The following is a 24,422-nucleotide window of genomic DNA, read 5'->3' on the forward strand; positions in this document are numbered from 1 at the left end:
CATAACAAGCCAACTCCTGTGAGCCTCCCATTCCTTCCTGATCTGCATAAGGGATCGAGGGGGAATGGGACAGGCCATATTCAGCCCGCATTCACAGGCATCAGCATGTGAATCATGCTGATGTCGAGGGAATGCATGGGCGCGGATATGTGTCGATGCCTCTCACTGAGCAGACGTTTGCGAACTATCTCTCAGCGCGAGGGGCATCAACCCTGAAGGCTCCAAAGGCACATATGCGGCAGTGGGTCAGGCTGGTGCTCCTCTGCACATGTTGGCAGTGTTGCAGAGGCGTACCAGGCTGATCAGCTGAAAGATCTGGACCGAGCCCTGGGGCGTTGCATCCCTCGCCGGTCCACGCCTCCACCTGAACACCGGGGGAAACCAGGCCCGTCCTGGTCCAAGGGCCAGAGACGAGGCCAGGTCGCCAGTGTGGGGCTACCTGCCCCTCCCTTTTCCCCTCGCAAAGACTCTGGGGCTGGGCCGACGATGAGATTGAGGACTCAATCTGTTGGCCCGGTATGTGAACAGTAAAGACACTTTAATAAAATATTCAAGCGTGTATGTATATGGTTTCTTTTGTCTACCAGCTCCGCTTGGGTGATTGCTATTGCAGTTTCGAGCTCCTCTTGAGTTCTACTGCCACCAAGTGCCGAGTGTAGCCAGGTCTCCCCTCGTTTTATAAAAGAAAACAGTGTGTAGAGACCTCCACTCGTAGAAATCCCCTCGTGGGTTAAGCGTTGTTAGGTTTTGAAACCTCCGCTAGAGTGAGCTTGGTATAGACATGATCCAACATACATATACATGCGAGAATATGTAAAAAAAAAAAAAAAAAAAAACCTCTTGAGCGTTGTCAAGCTGCTTCAAGCGAAAAATCGCTCTGCTGAAGCCTCCGCTCACTCAAACCCTGCTAAGAGTAATACTCTTCTTGCATGAGTGTAGTCAGGTACCTTCCCTGTGTATTTTCATATACACATATGTGAGACCTCCACTCCTAGGAGTTTGTGTGCTAGGGTGAATAGAGCGTCGTCAAGGCTCCCTCTCTGAGAGAGAGATGTTTTACTGAAGCCTCCGCTCTCTTTAAAAGCCCCGCTTTGAAGTAGAAATCTTATATATTTGGCTGTCAGGCCCCATTCTGGGCCTTGCTAAATTTTTCATTATTGGCTCTACTGTGAGTATCTGCCTTTTCTTGAGTGTCGAGTGTAGTCAGGCCTCCCCTCGCCTAGAGCGTTTTACCGGAGGTCTCCACTCTGAAGAGTTTCCCTAGGGAGAGCGTCGTAGGCCTCCTCTCGCTTAGAGAGTCTTTCTGCTGAAGCCTCCCCTCTCCAGAAGCTCCGCTTTCAGGCTCTGCTATCGTCTAGAGACTGCAAATCTGGTGATCCTCGCTATGCTCAGGGCACCTATTCAAAACCACATTTGTGGTGTTTGCTCACGCAAGTCTTTGAGCATTCTCTGAAATCCACGTGAGTGGTAAGTGCACTACTCAGGCACTTCACTAAAATCCATACTTATGGTAAGGTTCCTCCCGCAAAGGCAGGTTCCTTTCTGAAATCCTATACGGTATGGGCCACGCAGGGCATTCCTCCGTGTCCATCTTCTGAGTTGGTTTTTCTCAAAAACCTTTTAGTTTTCCAACTCCAATCCAGATAGCACTGCTAGCAGGATTGAGTGTCGGCGCCTCTTCAGGCCTCCACTCTCCAGAAGAGCTCCAAAAACGAAGGTATTTCTGTCGCACAGGCTAGTCAGCATCACGGATGACCTTCAAGATTAGAGTGTAGATAGGTCATGAGACCTCCACTCTCAGAGTTCTTCTTTGCTAAGCACGGAGGTGTGTTAGGCTCCCTCCTTGAAAGCCTCCACTCTCCAGACTCCACTCAGGTAGTACGGTCGCATGGGCTATTCAGCCTCGATGAACACCTGCAGTGTTGAAGTGTAGTAGGTCATGGGACCTCCACTCTTAGAGTCCTTCTGCTGCTCGCAGAACATTGCCACCAGACTCCACTAGGTACTGTCGCATAGGCTACTCAGCCTCGCTGATTACCATCAGTGTTGAAGTGTAGTTAGGTCATCAGACCTCCACTATTAGAGTCTCCCTTCATGAGATGTTGTCAGGCTTCTTCTCAGAAGCCTCCACTCTCCAGACTCCACTCAGGTAGTACTGTCGCATAGGTTATTCAGCCTCGATGAACACCTGCAGTGTTGAAGTGTAGTAGGTCATCAGACCTCCACTATTAGAGTCTCCCTTCATGAGATGTTGTCAGGCTTCTTCTCAGAAGCCTCCACTCTCCAGACTCCACTCAGGTAGTACTGTCGCATAGGTTATTCAGCCTCGATGAACACCTGCAGTGTTGAAGTGTAGTAGGTCATCAGACCTCCACTATTAGAGTCTCCCTTCATGAGATGTTGTCAGGCTTCTTCTCAGAAGCCTCCACTCTCCAGACTCCACTCAGGTAGTACTGTCGCATAGGCTATTCAGCCTCGATGAACACCTGCAGTGTTGAAGTGTATTAAGTGAAGTGTAGTTAGGTCATCCGACCTCCACTATTAGAGTCTCCCTTCATGAGATGTTGTCAGGCTTCTTCTCAGAAGCCTCCACTCTCCAGACTCACTCAGAGTCCTTCGTTGCCTCCAGAGATTCACTAGAAATAGGCGGTCCGACTGCACAGGCTATTCAGCCTCGCGGACCACCTCTAGTATTGGGTGTAGATAGGTCACAGACCTCCATCCTTAGAGTCGTCCTCTGCTGGGTGCAGAGTGGTACCAGGCTTCTTTCTTACCAAAGCCGCCACTTTGCAGAAACTCCACTCAGGTAGTTCCGCTGCACAGGCTATTCAGCCTCGCTGACTACCCTCAGTGTTGAGGTGAAGTGGGTCACGAGACCCCCACTTTTAGAGTTTTCCTTTGCAAGACACAGAGTGCTTCTTTGGCTTCCTTTGGAGCAGTCACTCCTCTGAACTCCCTGTAGGTAGTTTTGCTGCACAGGCTACTCAGCCTCACTGACTACCCCCAGGTTTTGAGTGTAGAGGTGCCATGGCACCTCCATTCTTAGAGTTGCACTCTGGAAGGCACAGAGTGTTGCCAGGCTTCCTTTCGGCAAAGCCTCCACTCCTCAGAAAATCTCCACTTAGACAGGCCTGTTGCACAGGCTATTCAGCCTCACAGACCATCGTCAGTGTCAAGTGTAGTTAGGTCATGAGACCTCCACTCTGTAGATTCCCTCTGAGCAGAAGCTCCACTCGGGTAGTTCTGGTTGCACAGGCTATTCAGCCTCACTGAGTACCCCCAGTGTCGAGTATAGGGCCGAGAAGCTTCGCTTCCAGTCTTTCCCTCCGGGCGTGAGTGTAGCCAGGTCTCCCCTCACTGAAGGGTTAGTGAGACCTCCACTCCTAAGAGCTGGTAGACTGAACGTTGTCAGGTTTCCTCTCTTTTTAGAGAGCCTTCTGTGAAGCCTCCGTTCTCCAGAAGCTCCGCCTCCAATACTTCTAGGCGTGAGTGTAGCCAGGTCTCCCCTCACTGCAGGGTTATTTGAGACCTCCACTCCTAAGAGCTAGTGGATGGAATGTTGTCAGGTTTCCTCTCTTTTTAGAGAGTCTTTTATGAAGCCTCCGTTCTCCAGAAGCTCCGCTTCCAGTCTTTCCCTCCGGGCGTGAGTGTAGCCAGGTCTCCCCTCACTGAAGGGTTAGTGAGACCTCCACTCCTAAGAGCTGGTAGACTGAACGTTGTCAGGTTTCCTCTCTTTTTAGAGAGCCTTCTGTGAAGCCTCCGTTCTCCAGAAGCTCCGCCTCCAATACTTCTAGGCGTGAGTGTAGCCAGGTCTCCCCTCACTGCAGGGTTATTTGAGACCTCCACTCCTAAGAGCTAGTGGATGGAATGTTGTCAGGTTTCCTCTCTTTTTAGAGAGTCTTTTATGAAGCCTCCGTTCTCCAGAAGCTCCGCTTTCAGTACTTTCAAGCGCGAGTGTAGCCAGGTCTCCCCTCACTGAAGGGATATTTGAGACCTCCACTCCTAAGAGCTAGTGGATTGAACGTTGTCAGGTTTCCTCTCTTTTAGAGAGTCTTCTGTGAAACCTCCGTTCTCCAGAAGCTCCGCCTCCAGTACTTCTAGGCGTGAGTGTAGCCAGGTCTCCCCTCACTGAAGGGTTATCTGAGACCTCCACTCCTAAGAGCTAGTGGATTTAACGTTGTCAGGTTTCCTCTCTTTTTAGAGAGTCTTCTGTGAAGCCTCCGTTCTCCAGAAGCTCCGCTTCCAGTACTTTCAAGCGTGAGTGTAGCCAGGTCTCCCCTCACTGAAGGGTTATCTGAGACCTCCACTCCTAAAGAGCTAGTGGATTGAATGTGGTCAGGTTTCCTCTCTTTTTTAGACAGTCTTCTGTGAAGCCTCCATTCTCCAGAAGCTCCACTTCCCCACCTATACCTGTTAGCACTGAATGTTGTCAGGTCCCTAGAGTAGACGTTCGCTCTGCTGAGACCTCCATTCCCTAAACTCCGCCCCTTATGGTCAGGGCGTTTATGAGCTCCTTCACTTAGAGAGCTAAGTGTAGTAGGCTTCCTCTAGGCCTCCACGCTTGAGAGTTGCGTGCACAGGTAGCCGAGCTAGCCGTGGCAGGTCACTGGGCCCCAGCGACTCTCGCTGATGCAGGGGTGATTTCCTTCTTGACTCCTCATTCAGTCAGTTTGATCACTTATCCCTCGGCATGGCGGCGTTGGGATAAGCGTTCTCATAGTGTCCTGAACCAGGACGCAGCGTAGAGTTCCCTCCGGAAGGGAACGTCTCAGGTTACATAGGTAACCCTAGTTCCCTGAGGACAGGGAACGAGACGCTGCGTCTCGGGGCCATGCCTCGGGCCCTGCACAGACCTCCGTCCGACAAAAAGATGGTGTTGTGCTCTCAGGCACCTGCTTTATACTAGCAGGCGCCTGTTGATGATGTCATAGGCTGGCGCCAGCCAGTGTCAAGTTCACTGTCGTTGTTCTATACCTTGTTTCAGAACCGGTCATGCCGAAGGCAGTTCCCATAGTGTCCTGAACCAGGACGCAGCGTCTCGTTCCCTGTCCTCAGGGAACTAGGGTTACCTACGTAACCTGAGACGTTTTTCAAGATTTTGGTGCACTGTGGAAACACAGAGCATTTTAAAAGTCAGATGGGCGCCCAATACTTCATGATCCCCTTTTGGCAGCTTTATTAGAAGCCATTTTGCTGCCTGATAAGATAGCCATTTGTAAATGTGCAGTCCATACACAAATAACAAAGATTTCGTACAGTCTAATTTTTGCGACAGTGAAGGTCGCAGTGGCTAAACAGCCAAAGAAACAGAATGTACTTTGTTATCTGAAAATAACTATGATATTTTCTTCTTGTTTACAGAGCGTGTAGACTTTTTCTTTAGGGACAAAGAGGAACTAGTGGAAGCAATCCGGCTGTACACCGAATAAGGGTGTTTGGACGCACGGTGATGGCAAGCCTTGTTTACCCCGACACTTCTTTCCTTTTTATGCTTAAGACGGTGCATGAGCATCGAATGGGGGATGGTGACAAAGTAAAGAATTGTGGTAGGCCGTAAAATAGCCTAAACGAGTGAACAATTCATGATTTGAATGGTTAGAAAATCTGTGGGGAAAATGGGGATACTGACTCTTAGGTCTATAATGTATTTTTCAGCTTGTTTTCAGCTCAGTACAGAGACTGGTGAAAACTAGTGTATCCCATGAAATGGTTAAGATGACTGTGTGTCCTAATAACATGTTTTTGAGCATGTGTGAGAATGAGCAAATGGTTGATGAAGATACAATCAGTAGTGGAAGTTACAGTGAAATGTGTTAAATGATTAAATGAGACAATACTTAGTATTCAAAACATGGGGCATTTAATTTAATAATGAGAATATACATCTATGTATATATTCTGTTCTGATTGCAAATAGCTAGCCTATATCCACAGAAACAGCATTAGCATGCTTTTCTCTTATTTCACAAATTTAAGAATTTGGAATAATAAGCAACATCTCTATTTGGTATCTGTGTGGTGACTGAGGGTCTGACCCATGTCAGGAATGCAATAATAGTGCTTATTCATTTAGCCCGGCTTCCAGAGAACAAATTTGAGGATGTGAGGTTGATTTTTTTATTATGATTTTGTGAAAAAAATATGTTTAATACTAGTAGAGGATTAAGAATGTTGAACATTGTAATTATTTTTTTAAAATGAGTAGTTATCAATGAATGATAAAAAGGGGGAATTGTGGAAGAAAAATTCATTTTACTTATCATATGTGATTATGAAACGTGTAAGTTTCTGCTTTATCTAAACCTGCTCTGAAGATGAGGTAAAGGTATCAGGGCCCCAAAACATAAAGATTTGAGTCATGGGAGTATGATATAGTAGAATGTGTTTCTCTGTTTCGGTTTTGGTTTATTATTGATTATTGAAGATAAAGGACAACACCTTAACAGACTCTACCTCAATTTAAATTTACAGTAATGCTATTTTGGCATCTTTAATTGAAATTTTGGCGAATACGTTTTTATTTTATTATTATTATTTTTTTATTTATTAAAATGCCTGTATGTAAGCCACAAAATAAATGTCCCTTTCAGATTAATCTCTTGGGATTCTGCTTTGTTTGTCATTGTTTTTTAAAGTAATAAACTAAATTGTCAAAACACAATTTAAACAGAAAATAGAATAGTTGATTTTGTTTTTTACATTATGACACATAATAAACATTAATAAAAATCAAATGTCATTTATATATTATGTTAACATTTACCCAGCAAGGTCTTCTTGCTCCACGCCCTATTACCCTAGATGGCTTCTCTTGATAAATGAAAACTACATTTTACACATTTCCCTTAATAACACATTGGAGGATGCAATTATATTATAATATACAGTATTACTTAAGTAGTAAATGAGGACATGCAGATATTTGTAGATACAATATATCAAAAATACTAAGAACATTATTGTTTGAAGCATGACTTGTGTCACCAAAGGCTGTTTGCTTTTTTTTAGCCTGAACATTGCAATAATACAAAATAATATAAAGTAAATATTAAAATCTCAGCAAAATGTGAATTTGAGGTATTGAATAACTTAAAAAATTTTTAAAAAGAATGTTATAGAATTTGTCCCCTATCCTGTATATGAAACAGGACAAATATTGTTTGATAAAAAAAAAAAAAAAAGTCAATCCACTTTCTATTGCATTTACTTTTTGTGCTTATACAACTGTCACACTCTTCTCAATGCCATTAGGGTCATAAACTCATGTGACTGAGAACATCAATATGGTAATATTAACATGGACCTGCTCTGATTGGTTTTCAATCTTGGTTTTTGGTATCCCTTATTTAACGCATCTAACTCAGATCAGATCATTTAAAGATCCATAACCTGAAATGTGTCAGATAAGATAAACATACAAAATATCCAGAGCGGTGGGTCTCCAGGATCAGGAATGAAAACCTCTAAACCTTTAAACCTCTGCTATAATTTACCCACTGTCAAAATATTAGACCGTTTTAAAAGTGTTTAATTCATTTAGATTTTATATCATTACTTCATTTTAAGTGACATCCATAAACATGATCATTTGCAGTATGTATGAAATATAAAACTAAAGGGAAAGTGACACAATTTCATAATGGTTATTATAATTTGTACAAACGGGAAACTAAGTATGGTAACGATAGGTGTGGTTCGGTTTGTGAGGGAGGAATGTAGGGAAGAAACAGTGAAGCGGAAGTAAGAAGTCAGAGGAAAAGGGAGACCATTGTTTCAGCGAGCGTGAATGTGCTTTTTTTTTTTTTTTGATGATTTCATGTGGATAAAGTCCGAATGTCTGCGTTGTGTAATAATGGCGCATGGACGCCGGTGTTGTGTATTCAGTTCCCGTGAAAAACTGTTCCAATGGGCGGTGTTATCGTGAATATTCAAAGGAAGTCCCGCGGTGGGCGTGGCTTTGTGAGCTACGAACAATCGAATGGAATGGAGTGCGTTGTCTGTTCTTTACCTCTGGTTTGATAAATTATTTTGTTAAGGTTATAAAGCCGAGTGTTCATAAGTCCCGTTTAGATGTACAGCTGTTTATGTTATTCACATAAAAGGCTAAAATGCTTTTTGTTTTGAATGTGCTTTCATCAGAACGCTTTATCATGGCCATATATCAATGTTTTTTGCGGTGTGCCTAACGTGAATAACAAACACCAAGCACAGCATGAATCGAAGACATTTCTGTTGTTCCTCATTGTTTTTGTTTTTGTTTTGTTTTGTCGTTTATTTAGCTGTGTCAGTAGTTGCTGTGTATTTCGCTTTTCATAACTGACTGATAGCAATTAAACTCAAATGTCGTTAGATGCATGTTCAAATAAAGATTATTTAATGTACTCAGGTGTTGTTTTGTGTTCCCTTTTTCCATTTTTTTTTTTTTTTTTTTTTTTTTTTGGTCAAGTGCCTTGCAACAATTCAAAATTTGCAAATAAGAGATGTTGTTTATGGAACATTTAAGAGAAGAGAACGAAAACAAAGTTATTTTAAATTTACTGCCCATAAAAGCATGTGCCTCTATACTTAAACACATGAAGAGTTAACTTTTACAATTTTATTCATGCATAAATACTTGCAGCAATGCATTACACAGAATGCCTAGACATTACAAGAAATTACATTCTATTCAAATGTAATTATATAGCACTTTGCTATCCTGTGTTGTTTTAAAGCAGCTTTACATGAAGAAAAAAGAACAAGACAAAGACAACAAAACAAAAACAAAAACAATGAGGAACAACAGAAATGTCTTCGATTCATGCTGTGTTTGTTATTCACGTTAGGCACACCGCAAAAAAACATTGTCATATGGCCATGATAAAGCGTTCTGATGAAAGCACATACAAAACAAAAAGCATTTTAGCCTTTTATGTGAATAACATAAACAGCTGTACATCTAAACGGGACTTATGAACACTCGGCTTTATAACCTTAACAAAATAATTTATCAAACCAGGGGCCGGATTCACGAATATCTTCTTAAGAAATAAATTAAGAAATTTCTTAAGATAAATTCTAAGAAGTTCATAAGAATGTTCTTAAGTGCAATTCTTGAAAAAATCTTAAGATGTTCTCAAATATGTTCTTAAGAACATCTTAATTTCTTTCTTAAGAAAAAAAAATGATACATCTATCTGAGTGAATACATGGTTGAAGACGCATTTATAAACACTTCAACGTCTTTTTTGCGGTTTCTGCAGATTATCCTAATAATCATAAGCACGCACATTTTCGTCACAACCGTGTCTGGCGCTCGGCTTCATGTTTTTAATGCGCCGTGTTTTTGAACCGTTACTTTTAAAGGGTCTGTCTTAAGCTTTGGCAATCAGTTTATTCACTTTTGTGTTGTATTTTGTTCCCTCGTCTGAATGAACACTTCCGTTATGTGTGTGCGCTGCTACAGCAAACGCGTCCTGCACATGCGCTAAATACGGCCAAAGATTATGTCGTATTATTTTTTTATTAAATCTCCCTATCTGACTCGATTTTGTCGAGTTGCTACTAAGTTTTGATGACGGCAAAAAGTAGGGTCATACACAGGCTAATCATGACCGATCATTGTTTACATTATCAGTCATTGCTGTCACTTCAGCGAACTCTTGCTCATCTCTAATAATAGTCCTAATATGTATTATATGTAGCTAGTAGTGTTGCAATGCTTAAATATAACAGTTAATTTGAAATAACCCAATCAATTAATTAAATAATTATTACTATTTGGGATTTAAGACAAGTCTCGGGCTATCCTAACTTTAAGAAGTTATTTACGATGGTTTTTAAGAAGATTCTTTTCAAGAATTTGAATTTTCTTAATTTTTGTCTTAAGAACAATCTTAAGTAAAAAGATAAGAATATTGGGAATACAAAATATTCTTAACTTTTTTCTTATTTTAAAAAATAAGAAGAAAATGGCAGTTAAGAAGAAATTTCTTCTTAAGAATGTTTCGTGAATCCGGCCCCAGAAGTGAAGAACAGACAACGCACTCCATTCCATTCGATTGTTCGTAGCTCACAAAGCCACGCCCACCGCGGGACTTCCTTTGAATATTCACGATAACACCGCCCATTGGAACAGTTTTTCACGGGAACTGAATATTACACAACACCGGGATTAAGAGCGAGTGGACGAACTAAAATCTTGACGTCGCCTGCGAAACGCCTAAATAATTTTGGGAAACTAGGCATTAGTGGAAGCTGAGAATCGCAAATTTGAACCTGTGAGTTGTTGTTAATCCCCAGTGTGACTCTTGACTGTTTCTCGGACTTCAACAAAAGGTAAAAGGAGAACTGAGTCTTTCCACAATGCTAAATCTTCTCTAATCTAAACACTAGCTATATCTCTTTCCGCAACATCAAACGCACACTCTCTCTTCAGTAACACGATTGTTATGTTCATTATTAAATAGGCTTATTATCGTTTGACTTAATTACGTTTTCATTATTTAAATATATTTTTAACTATCTTGGACTTTTGTTGTTGTCTCTTTTTTGAAAAGGCCTGAGTAAAGGCGTAATTCCGGTTGTAGAGAACTTTATTTGCTCATTTCTGATAACATATTACGGGACCCTGGCCTGAGTGATTTTAATTATTTAAAAATGTAAATTAATTTTAAAATAATTGTGATGCTGGTAATTTCTGCAGTTTTAGGGTGGTTATCAGAAAACAAACAAACAAAAAATGTTTGTCAGTTTATTTAAAGTGGCGCCCAACTGAACAATAAACATACAGGTAAACCACCGTTATAGCTTAGATAGCACGCAGCTCAACTTCAGCACGTTTAGTCCAGTGTGGGGAGGAGCTGAATATTTTTGGCGGTTTTTCATACTGAAACCGAAAGTAATTGCATGACCAGGCACCATTTCAGAGCTCAACGTCAGAAATGACTTCACAACCGTAAATTCATTGAAACGTTTCATAGCTATACCAGTGGCATTACCAACATTATTATTCCTTTATCTATAGACGTTTTTCCTGAACGCGGAAGTAAGTCCTACACTTAACTGTAAGAATGCTTCGCATTTCCGGTCTGCATTGTTTCTAGTCAAATTAGCGTATGTTCCCAGCTGTTAATCTAATGTTAAACCTATTAAAATGTTTTTAAATAGCACATGGCTCCATAGCGCCATCACTTGGCAATGTCGCAATGACCGTCAATTGCTATGACAGCAGTCTTTCGTTTGAAAAGTGCATATGTCACTTAAACATAGTTCGTGTCAGGGCCGCTGCTGGCCAAATGGGTGCCCTAAGCAGAAATTTACTTTTGTGCCCCCTCCCCCAAATATTACGGAAGTTATTTTTGGTCAAAAAGGTAAATAAAGAGCGAAATAGCAAGATCAAGAGCAAGAGTTTTATCAACAAAAAAGAGTTACCTCCAATGGCTATGATTTTATTACAGTTGTCTGATTGATTTAATAATCTCAGAATCATAAAAAAGGAAATTAAGTAGTTTTACTATGATAAAAACCATGGTTATCTGCCTTTTTATCTATCTTTCTATCATATCCATGCTTGTAAATTGTGTTTTATAGAATATAGAATATTTGTATTTGTCTGTATTTTTTTAAATATATTTTTATTCTGTGTTTTCACCTGTACATGCACTGTACATGTGGCAGTTTTGACAATAAAGCAGACAAGGGTTATGATGTCTACATATTTTTGTTGAGGAAATGATAGGAAAGATTATGTGGACATTTTAATTAAATGTTTGGTCAATATTAAACAAGGAATTCGATCATCATATAAGTGTAACAACTGCATTTACCAGGCCTTTGGTGCTCTTTTCAGGCATTTCTATTAAAATTGTAATGTAAACTGTTAATTTTGTATTAGATTATGTATTTTAACACTGTTATTTAATGGCACCATATGGTCATTATTAATCAATAATCATTATTGCCTCAGTGTTTTAATATAATGCATTTTAAGTCATTTTGTTTACTTAGATCAGGGGTCCGTTCTTCGTACCTCGCTTACTACATCCAGGATCAAATGACACATCCAAGATCAAATCATCGCGCTAACTATGAGCTTGCTATTCCGGTTCTCCGAACGCACCTGTTGTTGATGATCAGTATAGCTGGATGAAGTTATTTGAGATCACTGGGTGGCTTAAAAGGGGCTACGTATCGATAGTAGAAACATTGATGGGCAACTCTTTGATTGGTCGGCGAACATGACGAAGGAGCGCGCTCAGTATTTTTCTGCAGCAGAGCAAGAACTTTTGATTGAGGGATTTCAGGAGTTTCAGAGTTTATTTAAAATGCAAGGGAAAACTGCAAAGGCTGGAAAAGCAAGGAGAGAGGGCTGGCAAAAAGTAGTGAACAAATCAAATGCGTTAATGCTGCCCATGTTACATGTTTTTTCCTTGATATGTTATTTTATTGATTTTTTTATACACTACCGTTCAAAAGTTTGGGGTCAGTAAGACTTGTAATAGTCTTTAAAGAAGTCTCTTATGCTCATCAAGACTGCATTTATTTAATTAAAAATACAGAAAAAACAGTAATATTGCAAATTGTTTTTACAAAATAAAATAATGTTTTTGTTTTTTTAATATATTTTAACATACTTTGAAATAGAATTTATTCCTGTGATGAAAAGCTGAATTTTTATCAGCTGTTACTCCAGTCTTAAGTGTCACACGATCCTTCAGGAATCATTCTAATATGCTGATTTATCATTAGAATGATCAATGTTGGATAATATCAACAGTTGTGCTGCCAAATATTTTTTGGAACCTGTCATATATATACACTTTCTTGCGAGATACTTTTCTTTTCCCACGTGAGTCAGTCCGCGTCAGTCGTGCTCTTTAACCAATCAGATGTGACCTCGCCATTTCAACCAATCATAACCCGCCAGGAGCGCAGCCTAAATCCTGTTTACATGAAATAAACCTGCTCCCGAGGAGGTTTAAGCTTGCAGAGCTGTTGCTATGACAGCAAGTCCAGGATGAGCTTCGAAGAACCAAACAATCCAAGATCATGCCAAATCGTCAACAATCAAATCCAGCTAACTTAGTTAGCGAGGTACGAAGAACGGACCCCTGCTTGTATTCATATTAAGAAAGATGCGTTAGTCGTGAAATTATTACCGACATTAAAACACTATTAACGTCGACAGAATAAAATAAAGTTTCACAGGATTATGAACGTACAAGTGATGCACGGGCTTCATCTTGGGCTTTTTTTCTTTCGTTTCTCGGCGCCGGACTGTTGATGTCTCTTTCCAGGACCAGGCATATTGTTCATCAATTATTATCATCATTTTTGGCCACATAGGCAGCCGTAAACAGAGGTAAAGGCGCGTCGCTGCGCGTAATCACGTGTGCTTACTAGCCTACTCTGCGTTCACAGAAAATGCAATATTTACGTTTATATTTTTGTTTATTTGTATATGTATATTATTAATATTAATTTATCATTATAATAGGCTATATAAAAACTAAAATAAATAATAATAAAAATAATAAAATAATAAAAATATTTTTTTGAGCAGCTGGGATGGTGCCCCCCTGGGAGTTGGTGCCCTACGCAGACTGCGTACTCTGCGTATAGGGAGCGGCAGTACTGGTTCGTGTAGTTTGTGTAACACTGTTTTTTGATAAATAAATATTATCAGTGTAACTAAAGATAATGCAGTATTTGATTCTCTCATTGATTTCATACAGATACATACAGGTCATTTTCTAAAAAAAGGAAATGTACTATTAATCATTCTATTTCATTTGATTATTTCACATTTAATTTATATTTTAGAGTAGTAATAGTAAATTACTTTGTGGAATCAAGATGAGAGACCACGGCTATAAAAGCGAAGGTGGGTTTACCTAGAAGCTTTTGTTTCTTTAGCTCAGTATACTCTATTTTTTGCTGGAGACTTCTCTTATAGAGCAAATGGATGTCACCCTGTTTCATTTGTAGAGACAACATTTAATGGTCAATACATGTCATAAAGGAAGTAAAATTAATTACAAGACTGTCCATCTCTGTATCAGGCCTCTCTGCCTGCAACTCACACTGCAGTCAGAAATAGAAATACACAAGTAGATACAAATTCAGGCCAAATTATGCATGCACTTACAGGTACTCCAAACCACAGTCATCTGACAGGGTTGCTTCATGTCCTGTGCAATGGAAACAAAATGGTGTTACAAAGGGATGTGGTACTGCCCACACACACACTTTTTTTTAATTATTTATACCAATAAGCAGTATTGAACTTCAGAGTAAGCAAATTTTATATATATATAATAATCCCAATTTACTGTGCATACTTCAGTCACACAGTCAGTGGGAACAGTTAAAAGTCATGGAGTGTTATGCAAAACTACACACACACAAAAAAAAAAAAAAATTAACGTTAAAGTACAAAAAGCATTTTAATTAAGGCAACAACCAAATATTTTACATTGTACAAATAGAATTATAAGCTCATTTACCAGTTATGAAGGTGCTGCTGGTCTAAGGAAGAGCTGCCCCCAGGGATGCCCTCAACAATGGGTCTAGTGGCATTCAACCCTAGGGCCAGCTACTCTGCCGGGGTATGAGGGGGTGCAGGACCACCACCTATCTTTTTTTGCTCTTCCCTTTTCTTGGTTGCTGTTATAAAAAAACAAACAGATTTTTTCAGAGTCTCTTTTCAAGAGACTAAAAGCAATATAAGTGGTATATATCACCATTCTGTAGAATATTCTTATATTTCACTTTTACTTGTTCCTATATTCTAGTGGGTCCTGTTGTGACTCAAATGTGAAAGAGGATTCCCTTTTCTCTTCGCTGTAATATAATATAATTCCCTTTAAAATAATATAATTTTAGTCTCTTGAAAAGAGAATCTGAAATAATCTGTTTGTTTGTTTGTTTGTTTATAACAGCAACCAAAAAAGGGAAGAGCAAATATAATATAATATAATATAATATAATATAATATAATATAATATAATATAATATAATAACTTACGAGTTTAATTTGTCTCCTTCGACATGTTCGCTGACCAATCAAAGAGTTGCCGATCAATGTTTCTACTATCGATACGTAGCCCCTTTAAGGCCACCGAGTGATCTCAGATTACATCATCCAGCTATACTAATCATCAACAACAGGTGCGTTCGGAGAACCGGAATAGCGAGCTCATAGTTAGCGCGATGATTTGATCTTGGATGTGTCATTTGATCATGGATGTAGTAAGCGAGGTACGAAGAACGGACCCCTGGATGTTGATGTTATTTGTTTTTAAGTTGTTCTGAACTGTATAGATTTACATATAATACTTTGTAGTAATGCAACTGTTTTGCATATTCATTGACACAAATGAATATGTCAAGCTATAAAAAAATTTAGACTGGGATTATAAAAAGAAGATCATTTAGGGTGAAGATAATAATTTAACATTCAGCATCAAAACTTGCTTACATTTGACTAAGATCCCATCACACCATCAGTCAAATATCCTAAAAGAAAAGAAATAGGGACATTTTACAAACCACACACACATAAATAGTAACAGTCGTTACTATAAATACAGAACATCACCACACAATTCACAGTTTCTCCAGTGTGTAAAAATTAAGTGTTTTGTGTATGTTCTGTTTCCACATACAGGCCTGAAATCAAGTTTCCCATCTAGGAAAAAAGAAGAAGAAGAACAGCTTGTAAAATGAATGTGTGTGAGGAGAGTAAGGAGGAGAATCCTGTCTGTGAAATTAATTTGTGTGAGGAGAGAAAGGAAGAGAATTCTGTCTGTGAGAAGACAGAGCAGGAGGCTCCTGTTGACACCCAGAGAGCAGCATCTCCAGGATTCAGCTGTGTGTCTATGAAGAGTAACAACTCTATGCTTCTGCCCCCTAAATTCAATGATGCACCACCTGTGACCCCTGACCCGGTGTGAGTATCATGTAGCTGGATATGATTCTTTTTTTTTATTTTTAACCTAGATAGTAACATTGTGCTGGTCCAGATCTGGCCAACACAGAGACACATGGAATGCCACTCTATTCTCTATCTACAGTTTTTGTTAGACAACAGTTAGGTGGCAAAAGTATGTAGTAAGTCAACAATTTAAGAGCCTCTATTACTAATTTAACATCATTTTAGAACAACTAGTAATGAAGGAATGCTTAGTTGCTTCATTGAAGGCTTATTGCATTATTTTATTACTCTGGATAGAAACAGTCTGAAATGTATAATTCATTTATTCAGAAACACCAGCAGGAAGAGAAAGAGAGCAGCGTCTCCAGTATCTGATGGTACTCCTGGGGGAGATGAGGATGAGATCACTGAACAGAGTGGAAAGCAGAGGTAAAACTAATTAATGCTTTTAATTAATCCATTACTTTTTTTTTTGGTCAGAAGAAATACCCTTTTCTTTCTTTCTTTTGACATTGTCACACAAATGTTGTTTTATTTTCTCTGCCAGCAAAACTTCTAAAGCAGAATCACAGAACCATTGTGAGTCTGACCCCTGCATAGGCACAGAGCGCAGAGTGGTGTTTCATTCATGACTGAATCAATCAATCAGAATCTTTAAACAAATCGGTTGAGTGAGCGATTCAATTATTATTATTATTAATACAGACAGCCACTTGATTGGCAATATTACTTCCATAATTTAAGTATTGTTTAAATTTGTCAATCAATTCTTATTTCAGTGTTGAAGCAAGAATAATTGGCACAATTTATAATTTAAATGGTTTAACAGTATTTCACTCTGGTTACACTTGAATTGGTTACAAAATAGATGAAGGGTAATCAGAAAGAGCTTTATTGCCAGGTATGTTTGCACATGTGCGATGACAGAAACTTCAACAGAACATGGTCATGATAAAACATATGTACACAGTGTACACACTATGTAAAAGGCCTATTTCTGTCAAGTATTGTTCACAAATCTGTCTAAATCTGTGTTCGTCAGCACTTCTCCTTTGCTGAGATAATCTTCCAAATCACAGGTGTTGCATATCAAGATGCTGATTAGACAGCATGATTATTGCACAGGTGTGCCTTAGGCTGGCCATAATAAAATGCCACTCTAAAATGTGCGGTTTTATTGATGGCATTTTGAATACACAGAGATACTGTGACGAGATCCTGAGGCTCATTGTTGTGCCATTCATCCGCGACCATCACCTCATGTTGCAGAATGATAATGCATGGCCCCATGTTGCAAGAATCTGTACACAATTCCTGGAAAAGGAAAACATTCTAGTTCTTGCATGGCCAGGATATGTCACCCATTGAGCATGTTTGGGATGCTCTGGATCAGTGTATATGACAACGTGTTCCAGTTCCTGCCAATATCCAGCAACTTTACACAGCCATTGAAGAGGAGTGGACCAACATTCCACAGGCCACAATCAACAACCTGATCAGCTTTATGCGAAGTAAATGTGTTGCACTACGTGAGGCAAATGGTGGTCACAACGGATACTGACTGGTTTTCGGACCCCCCAATACAGTAAAACTGCACATTTTAGAGGGGCCTTTTATTGTGGCCAGCAAGGCAAACCTGTGCAATAATCATGCTGTCTAATCAGCATCTTGGTATGCCACACCTGTGGGGTAAATGATAGAATGAAGCTTTTTTTTATTATGAAGGGATCAAAATCCAAACCCACATGGCCCTCTGTGAAAAAGTGTTTTCACACTTGCCGACCATATTTCCCTTTCTCAAACTAGCAAAAGTTGATGTTCTGTATCTATGTATCTGCTTACCACAAAGGCATCCAAGATGTAGGTGACTTTGTCTCTTCAGTAGAACACAAACAAAGATTTTTAACTCAAACCATTATAGTCAGTCAGTCATATAATGGCAGTCAATGGGCACCAAATCTTTGAGAGTAAAAAAAAAAAAACATCAAGGGTAAATAATGATATACACTGTTCAAAAAATAAAGGGACCACTAAAATAACACATCCTAGATCTGAATGAATGAAACATTCTTATTAAATACTATGTTATTTACATAGTTGAATGTGCTGACAACAAAATCACACAAAAATTATCAATGAAAATCAAATGTATTAACCCATGGAGGTCTGGATTTGGAGTCACATTCAAAATTGAAGTGGAAAAACACACTACAGGCTGATCCAACTTTGATGTAATGTCCTTAAAACAAGTCAAAATGAGGCTCAGTAGTGTGTGTGTGGCCTCCACCTGCCTGTATGACCTCCCTACAATGCCTGGGCATGCTCCAGAGAGATCTCCTCCCAGACCTGGACTAAAGCATCCGCCAACTCCTGGACAGTCTGTGGTGCAATGTGGCGTTGGTGGATGGAGCGAGACATGATGTCTCATATGTGCTCGATTGGATTCAGGTTTGGGTAATGGGCAGGCCAGTCCATAGCATCAATGCCTTCGTCTTGCAGGAACTGCTGACACACTCCAGCCACATGAGGTCTAGCATTGTCTTGCATTAGGAGGAACCCAGGGCCAACCGCACCAGCATATGGTCTCACAAGGGGTCTGTGCAGCCCTCCAAAGAAATGCCACCCCACACCATTACTGACCCACTACCAAACCGGTCATGCTGGAGAATGTTGCCGACAGCAGAACATTCTCCACGGAGTCTCCAGACTCTCACGTCTGTCACATGTGCTCAGTGTGAACCTGCTTTCATCTGTGAAGAGCACAGGGCGCCAGTGCGCAGTGCACATGCGCTGCTCTACAACCCTAACTACAAACCAGTTTTATGAATACAATAATTAATAAATCTAAGAAATGCTGGATTACAGTATCAGGCAGCAAAACAGGCTGTTTTCAATTCACTGTACAAATGGCTGTACTACTCTCTCATGTGTCACTCGTATTGCTGTGAATGGGTAAAACCATAGATATATACATATTATTTGCATAGGCTATTTGCTGTCTTAGGGCGTGTTCACAGCTCAGAGCGTCTTTTCAAATTGAAAAAAGTTTTAACTTTTCTGAAGAAAACGCCCTACGTCAAGCGCTTTTTTGAGAGCTGACCAATGACAAGCGAGTAGCTAGACCTTTCGTTTCCATAACAACAAGAAAAAATTGGAAAGGTGCCGTTATATATATTTTATTTTATTGTTGTGAACCGGATTCGCCTCCCCGTTAACTTCAAAAAACGACGTGCAGCATTGCTAGCTTCTTGAGCCACACATTGCAGACCTTTCCCGATCCCGTCCCCCCTCTCTCTCTCTCTCTCTCTCCCACTTTTATCGACATTTCTGCACCACACATTGGCTACTGTTGCAGCTGTTGTTATAGCAACAAAAAGATGCCCTCTGCGGCAAAGCTTCCAGATTTTTTTGTAACTAAAAAAGCGCGCTTGTCAATTTTTTCTTGTCAAAAAAGATGCCAAGTGTGAACACGGCCTTATACATGCATTACACGCCCTTCAAGCGACTGTATGGTATTCTGTTTTATTCTTAATACATTAAAAGGTGTACATCTGCTGCAATGTAAGTTTAATTCATATTTCCTCTTTTAAACCGGCATAACATTTCATAGCAGTATTCCTCCTCACACCGAGTAACACCGGGTTTACCGTATATCATGGCATGTCTACTATTACTCCATAAAAATGACAAAAAACAGCATTTTTTTTTCAAATGCACATTTAAAATACACATTTAACACTTACTTTGAGACCCATGATGATTATCATTGAAAAGTTGAGAGCACAGATTCAACTTTCAGCAGACGAGATTCAGTCAGATTTTTCCTCAGAGTCGATTCCTGCCTTCACCAAGCAGTGGATTCTTCTGTTTAGTTTTGCCGTGTGTTTGGTAAACCAGCACGTGAGGTGCTTTACCACCACCTTGTGCTTTGAAATTTTATTGGAGTAATATGTATATTAATCCTGATAAACTCAAAACTCACATCAGATGCTCACACTAATGTTTAAACAGTTAAAAAAGAAGTACAGTGAAATTATACTTTAAAGTGGTGCTTGATTCATCAACAAGTAGTTCAAATTAATTAAAACAAATGAGTTTTATTTACTCAAAAACTAAAAAAGTCACAGGAGCTCAAAATATCTAAGTTAATAGAACTTAAAAAAAGTTTACTCTACTTAATCTAGCATCAAGACCTGCAGTGTAAACAAGGCCTTTGTCTCTTGAGACCAAAGTTTGGATTCTCAGAAGTCTATATTTTGTAAATATTGGCCTTGGAAGAGGTTAGTTTATTGTGCTTTAGCTACAATAGGTAATTCAAATGGTGAAAACAACCATGCATGTGACTTCTGCAGGCTGTGTCATACTCTGTGAGATAAAATGTCACTCTTTTCATAGCTTTTGCTGGCTCTGAGACACTTGCATGGTATTTCTTGTGCTCTTTTCCTAGCAAAATTTCCTAAAGTGAAGACGTGATTATTTCATGATTATTAAGTCCATATTTTTTGAAAGTTGGTGATACTACGGTATTTTCACAATTAAAACAATAATTTGGTATTCCTCTTATACCACTGTCATCTTTTATGCTAAGAAATAAGTCACATGGCAGTTCTCTTCCAAGTGGTTCCATTGCTGACAGCATTAAGTCTGAGTATAATCCACTGGGGTATATACAACTTTTAATTGTCAGGAAATTAGTCTTTTTTGGTTCAATTTACATACATGTTGATCAAAAGTAGCCTTAAACTTATACACTTAAGTATTTTTTTTAGTAACTTTCAGTAGGCTGTACAAATTTTTGCAATATAACATTTGATCACTTTGATAAGAAAATCTTATTTTGCTGAATAATTTTGACATTATTCTTTAGTAATTCGTTGGAAAATAATATCTCCAAAGAACCCTAACATGTCATCTAAGAAAAGAGTAATTGCTGAATTTGTTTTAGAGGGGGCATAACTCATTTATGCTGTGCACTGTATATGTAAAAGTGGTCTTATAAACAAACACTTATCTTCTTAATGTCTTTTCAGACATATGTGCTGTCAGACCTGCCCATCTGCCTGCTCTCAGAACCATTTCATTCATCATGATACAGAAACAGTCCAGCATCCCGATGCACACCCACCAGTGCATGATGTTCTGCAGAGAGCCAAAGACCAGCACAAAACCAGCATGAAGAACAAGTATGAGAGCTTATTTGAAGGAATCAAACTACAAGAGAATCAAACTCTCCTGAACAGGATTTACACACAGCTGTACATCATAGAGGGAGAGAGTGAAGGGGTGAATGAAGAACATGAGGTGCTACAGATGGAGAAAAGTTACAAGATACACCAAGACACTCCAATCAACTGCAATGACATCTTTAATAGTTTACCTGAACCAGAATATGAGGAGAAGAGAAGAGAGAAGAAAGACAAAATAAAGACTGTTCTTACTAAAGGCATTGCTGGAATTGGAAAAACTGTCTCTGTGCAGAAGTTCATTCTGGACTGGGTCGAAGGAAAAAACAATCAAGATGTGGATTTCATTTTTGTGCTTACATTTCGAGAGCTGAACCTGATTAAAGATCATCAGTACAGTCTTCACAGACTTCTGCTTGACTTTCATCCTGAACTTCAATGTTTGGATTTAAAGATTTATGATGGATGTAAAGTTGTGTTCATCTTTGATGGTCTGGATGAAAGCAGAATTACACTGATGTTTTCAGACAGTGAAAAAGTTTCTGATGTGACTGAGATTTCATCGGTGGGTCTGTTGATGTCAAACCTCATGAAAGGAAATCTTTATCCCTCTGCTCTCATCTGGATTACCACCAGACCAGCAGCAGCCAATCAGATCCCCTCTAAGTACATCAACCGTGTGACAGAAATTCAGGGATTCAATGACCCTCAGAAAGAGGAATATTTCAAGAAGAGAATCAGTGATGAGCATCAAGCCAGCAGAATCATCTCACACATCAAAAGAGCAAGAAGTCTCCACATAATGTGCCACATACCTGTATTCTGCTGGATCTCATCCACTGTGCTTCAAAAAATCCTGAAGCAAGATCTCAGTGCAGAAATCCCTCAAACTCTAACTGAAATGTACATCTACTTCCTGCTCATTCAAACAAATATGAGGAACCAGAAGTATCAAGTGAGAGATCCAGAGAAACTCCTGCAGTCCAACATAAAAGTGACTGTGAAATTGGCTGAACTGGCTTTCAGTCAGCTGATGAAGGGCAATGTGATGTTCTATGAGGAGGACCTGAGAGAGAGTGGCATAGATGTCACTGATGTCTCAGTGTATTCTGGGATTTGCACTGAGGTCTTTAAGGAGGAATCAGTGATTTATAACAGGAAGGTATACAGCTTTGTACATCTGAGCTTCCAGGAGTTTTTTGCAGCACTGTATGTGTTTTACTGCTATCTACACAAGAACAGTGAGGTTCTGAAAATGTTCCTAACAGGAAAGTCCAGAACTCAGTGTGAGAATGTTCCTCTGGATGTGTTTTTGAAGGAAGCAATGAATAAAGCCTTGAAAAGTAAAAATGGACACCTGGATCTTTTCCTCCGATTTCTTCATGGCATCTCACTGGAGTCAAATCAGAAACTTTTACAGGATTTTCTTACACGCACAAAGAACAACCCAGAAAGCACCAAGAAAATAATCCAAAACCTCAAGCGAGGTCAACAAAACAATGTCAGTCCAGAAAGATGGATGAATCTGTGTCACTGCTTGTTTGAGATGAAGAATAATTCTATAGTTGAAGAAGTTCAGTTGCTTTTAAAGTCTGGCAAGAAAAGTAAAATACTTTCTTTTGCACACTGTTCAGCTTTGGCAAACATGATCCTGATGTCAGAGGAGGTGCTGGATGAGTTAAAACTTAGAAAGTACAACATCAGATCAAAAGAGGGTAGATGGAGACTGTTACCTGCTGTGAGGAACTGCAGAAAAGCACTGTGAGTTTGAAAATATGAACCTACAGTAATTACATTTAATAGAAGTTTTGATGACTTATCTCAGAATCAGAATCAGAATCAGAATGAGCTTTATTGCCAGGTATATTTACACATACTAGGAATTTGTTTTAATGACAGCAGCTCCACAGTGCAACAGAGTGACAGTGACAAGACAAAACATATATTATACAAAAGAACAATATACAAGTACACAAGACAAAGTGCAAAATAGCAAAAACACAATATACAGAGTATGCCATTACTAGGTACAGGTATATTAGGTGCAAATTTGGATGTAAGAAAGTATTAATTAATACTGAATAGATTAATAAAGTGTATAATAGTGCTGCATGTTCCACATTTACTGACAAGTGTTCATGAGATGGATTGCCTGGGGAAAAAAAACTGTTCCGGTGTCTGGTCGTCTTGGTGCTCAGTGCTCTGTAGCGCCGACCAGATGGTAACAGTTGAAAGAGCGAGTGTGCTGGATGTGAGGGGTCCAGAGTGATTTTGCCAGCCCTTTTGCGCACTCTGGATAAGTAGAGATCTTGAAGGGTAGGAAGGGTTGTACCAATGATTCGCTCAGCAGTCCGGACTATGCGACGTAGTCTTCTGAGATCAGAATTGGTAGCTGAGCTGAACCAGACAGTCTAGGGTTGTGTTCACAAACATAGCGTAAATTATGCATTTTAACCATATTCCCTTTTTCAGATTGGAATACTGTTATCTCACTGATCAGCACTGTGAAATTGTAGCTTCAGCTCTACAATCACCAAACTCCCCCCTGAGAGAGCTGGACCTGAGTAACAATGACCTAAAGTATTCAGGAGTGAAACTGCTATGTGCTGGACTGAAGAGTCCAAAGTGTCAACTCAACATACTGAGGTTTGCTTTCACAATAAGTAATTTAGTATGTTTTTTTTTTTTTTGTTAACACATACACACTGACTCAATTCCAAGTTAACAACAGATAAAGGTGGGCTTTGTTTGTTGGTGAAATGGACAACAAAAACCGTATACATATTGATAATATCATAAAATAGAAGAAAAAATAACTAAATCAGAGAACAAACCCCACTGCCACAAAATATTTTCTTGAAGTACTCACTAATGTAGGTTAATGATTTAAAGTTTTTATTATTTTTATATATAGTACATTGGGCTCTATGGTTTGCTAAAAAATATAGCAAATGATTATTATTTAGCAAACTGCAAAATAATTTTAACTGCATTATGATATCAAAAATAAGAAGAGGGTCTTGTACTTGGTTCTGTTCACATGTAATAAATTTTCAAGTCAATAATAGAAAATCAAAGAGCAATTCTTTCCAAATAAAAGGATTACATTTCATGATACTAGTGATCTTCTTTTGTTCTTTTAAATTGCAAAAGTGATCAGTGTATGTTAAAATCAACAAATCGTAACCTTAGAATTATAGGGTTCTATCTGCATTCTGAGCACTTTCGAGATATTGAGCTTCAAAGTTTTTGCGTTCCATAGACTTCTGTAGATAGAACCATTTTTGTTTTCTTAAAAAAGGCCCCAAATGTACATAGCTTAC

The 24,422-nt window shown here is 39.3% G+C and overlaps 1 protein-coding gene across 1 annotated transcript in view; it reads left to right on the forward strand.

Moving 5' to 3' along the window:
- Positions 1-10,200: 10,200 nt before the first annotated feature.
- The window catches only part of LOC141337880 (uncharacterized), a 128,380-nt gene continuing 114,158 nt past the window's right edge, over positions 10,201-24,422 (forward strand). Inside the window, exons 1-5 of the mRNA XM_073843461.1 lie at positions 10,201-10,317; positions 15,650-15,931; positions 16,247-16,345; positions 20,947-22,860; positions 23,572-23,745. Coding sequence (XP_073699562.1) covers positions 15,705-15,931; positions 16,247-16,345; positions 20,947-22,860; positions 23,572-23,745 — 2,414 coding nt within the window. The 5' untranslated portion in view covers positions 10,201-10,317; positions 15,650-15,704. The remainder of the gene's footprint in view (positions 10,318-15,649; positions 15,932-16,246; positions 16,346-20,946; positions 22,861-23,571; positions 23,746-24,422) is intronic.

This window comes from Garra rufa, chromosome 1 (assembly GCF_049309525.1).
Source record: "Garra rufa chromosome 1, GarRuf1.0, whole genome shotgun sequence".
NCBI classification, from domain to species: Eukaryota; Metazoa; Chordata; class Actinopteri; order Cypriniformes; family Cyprinidae; genus Garra; species Garra rufa.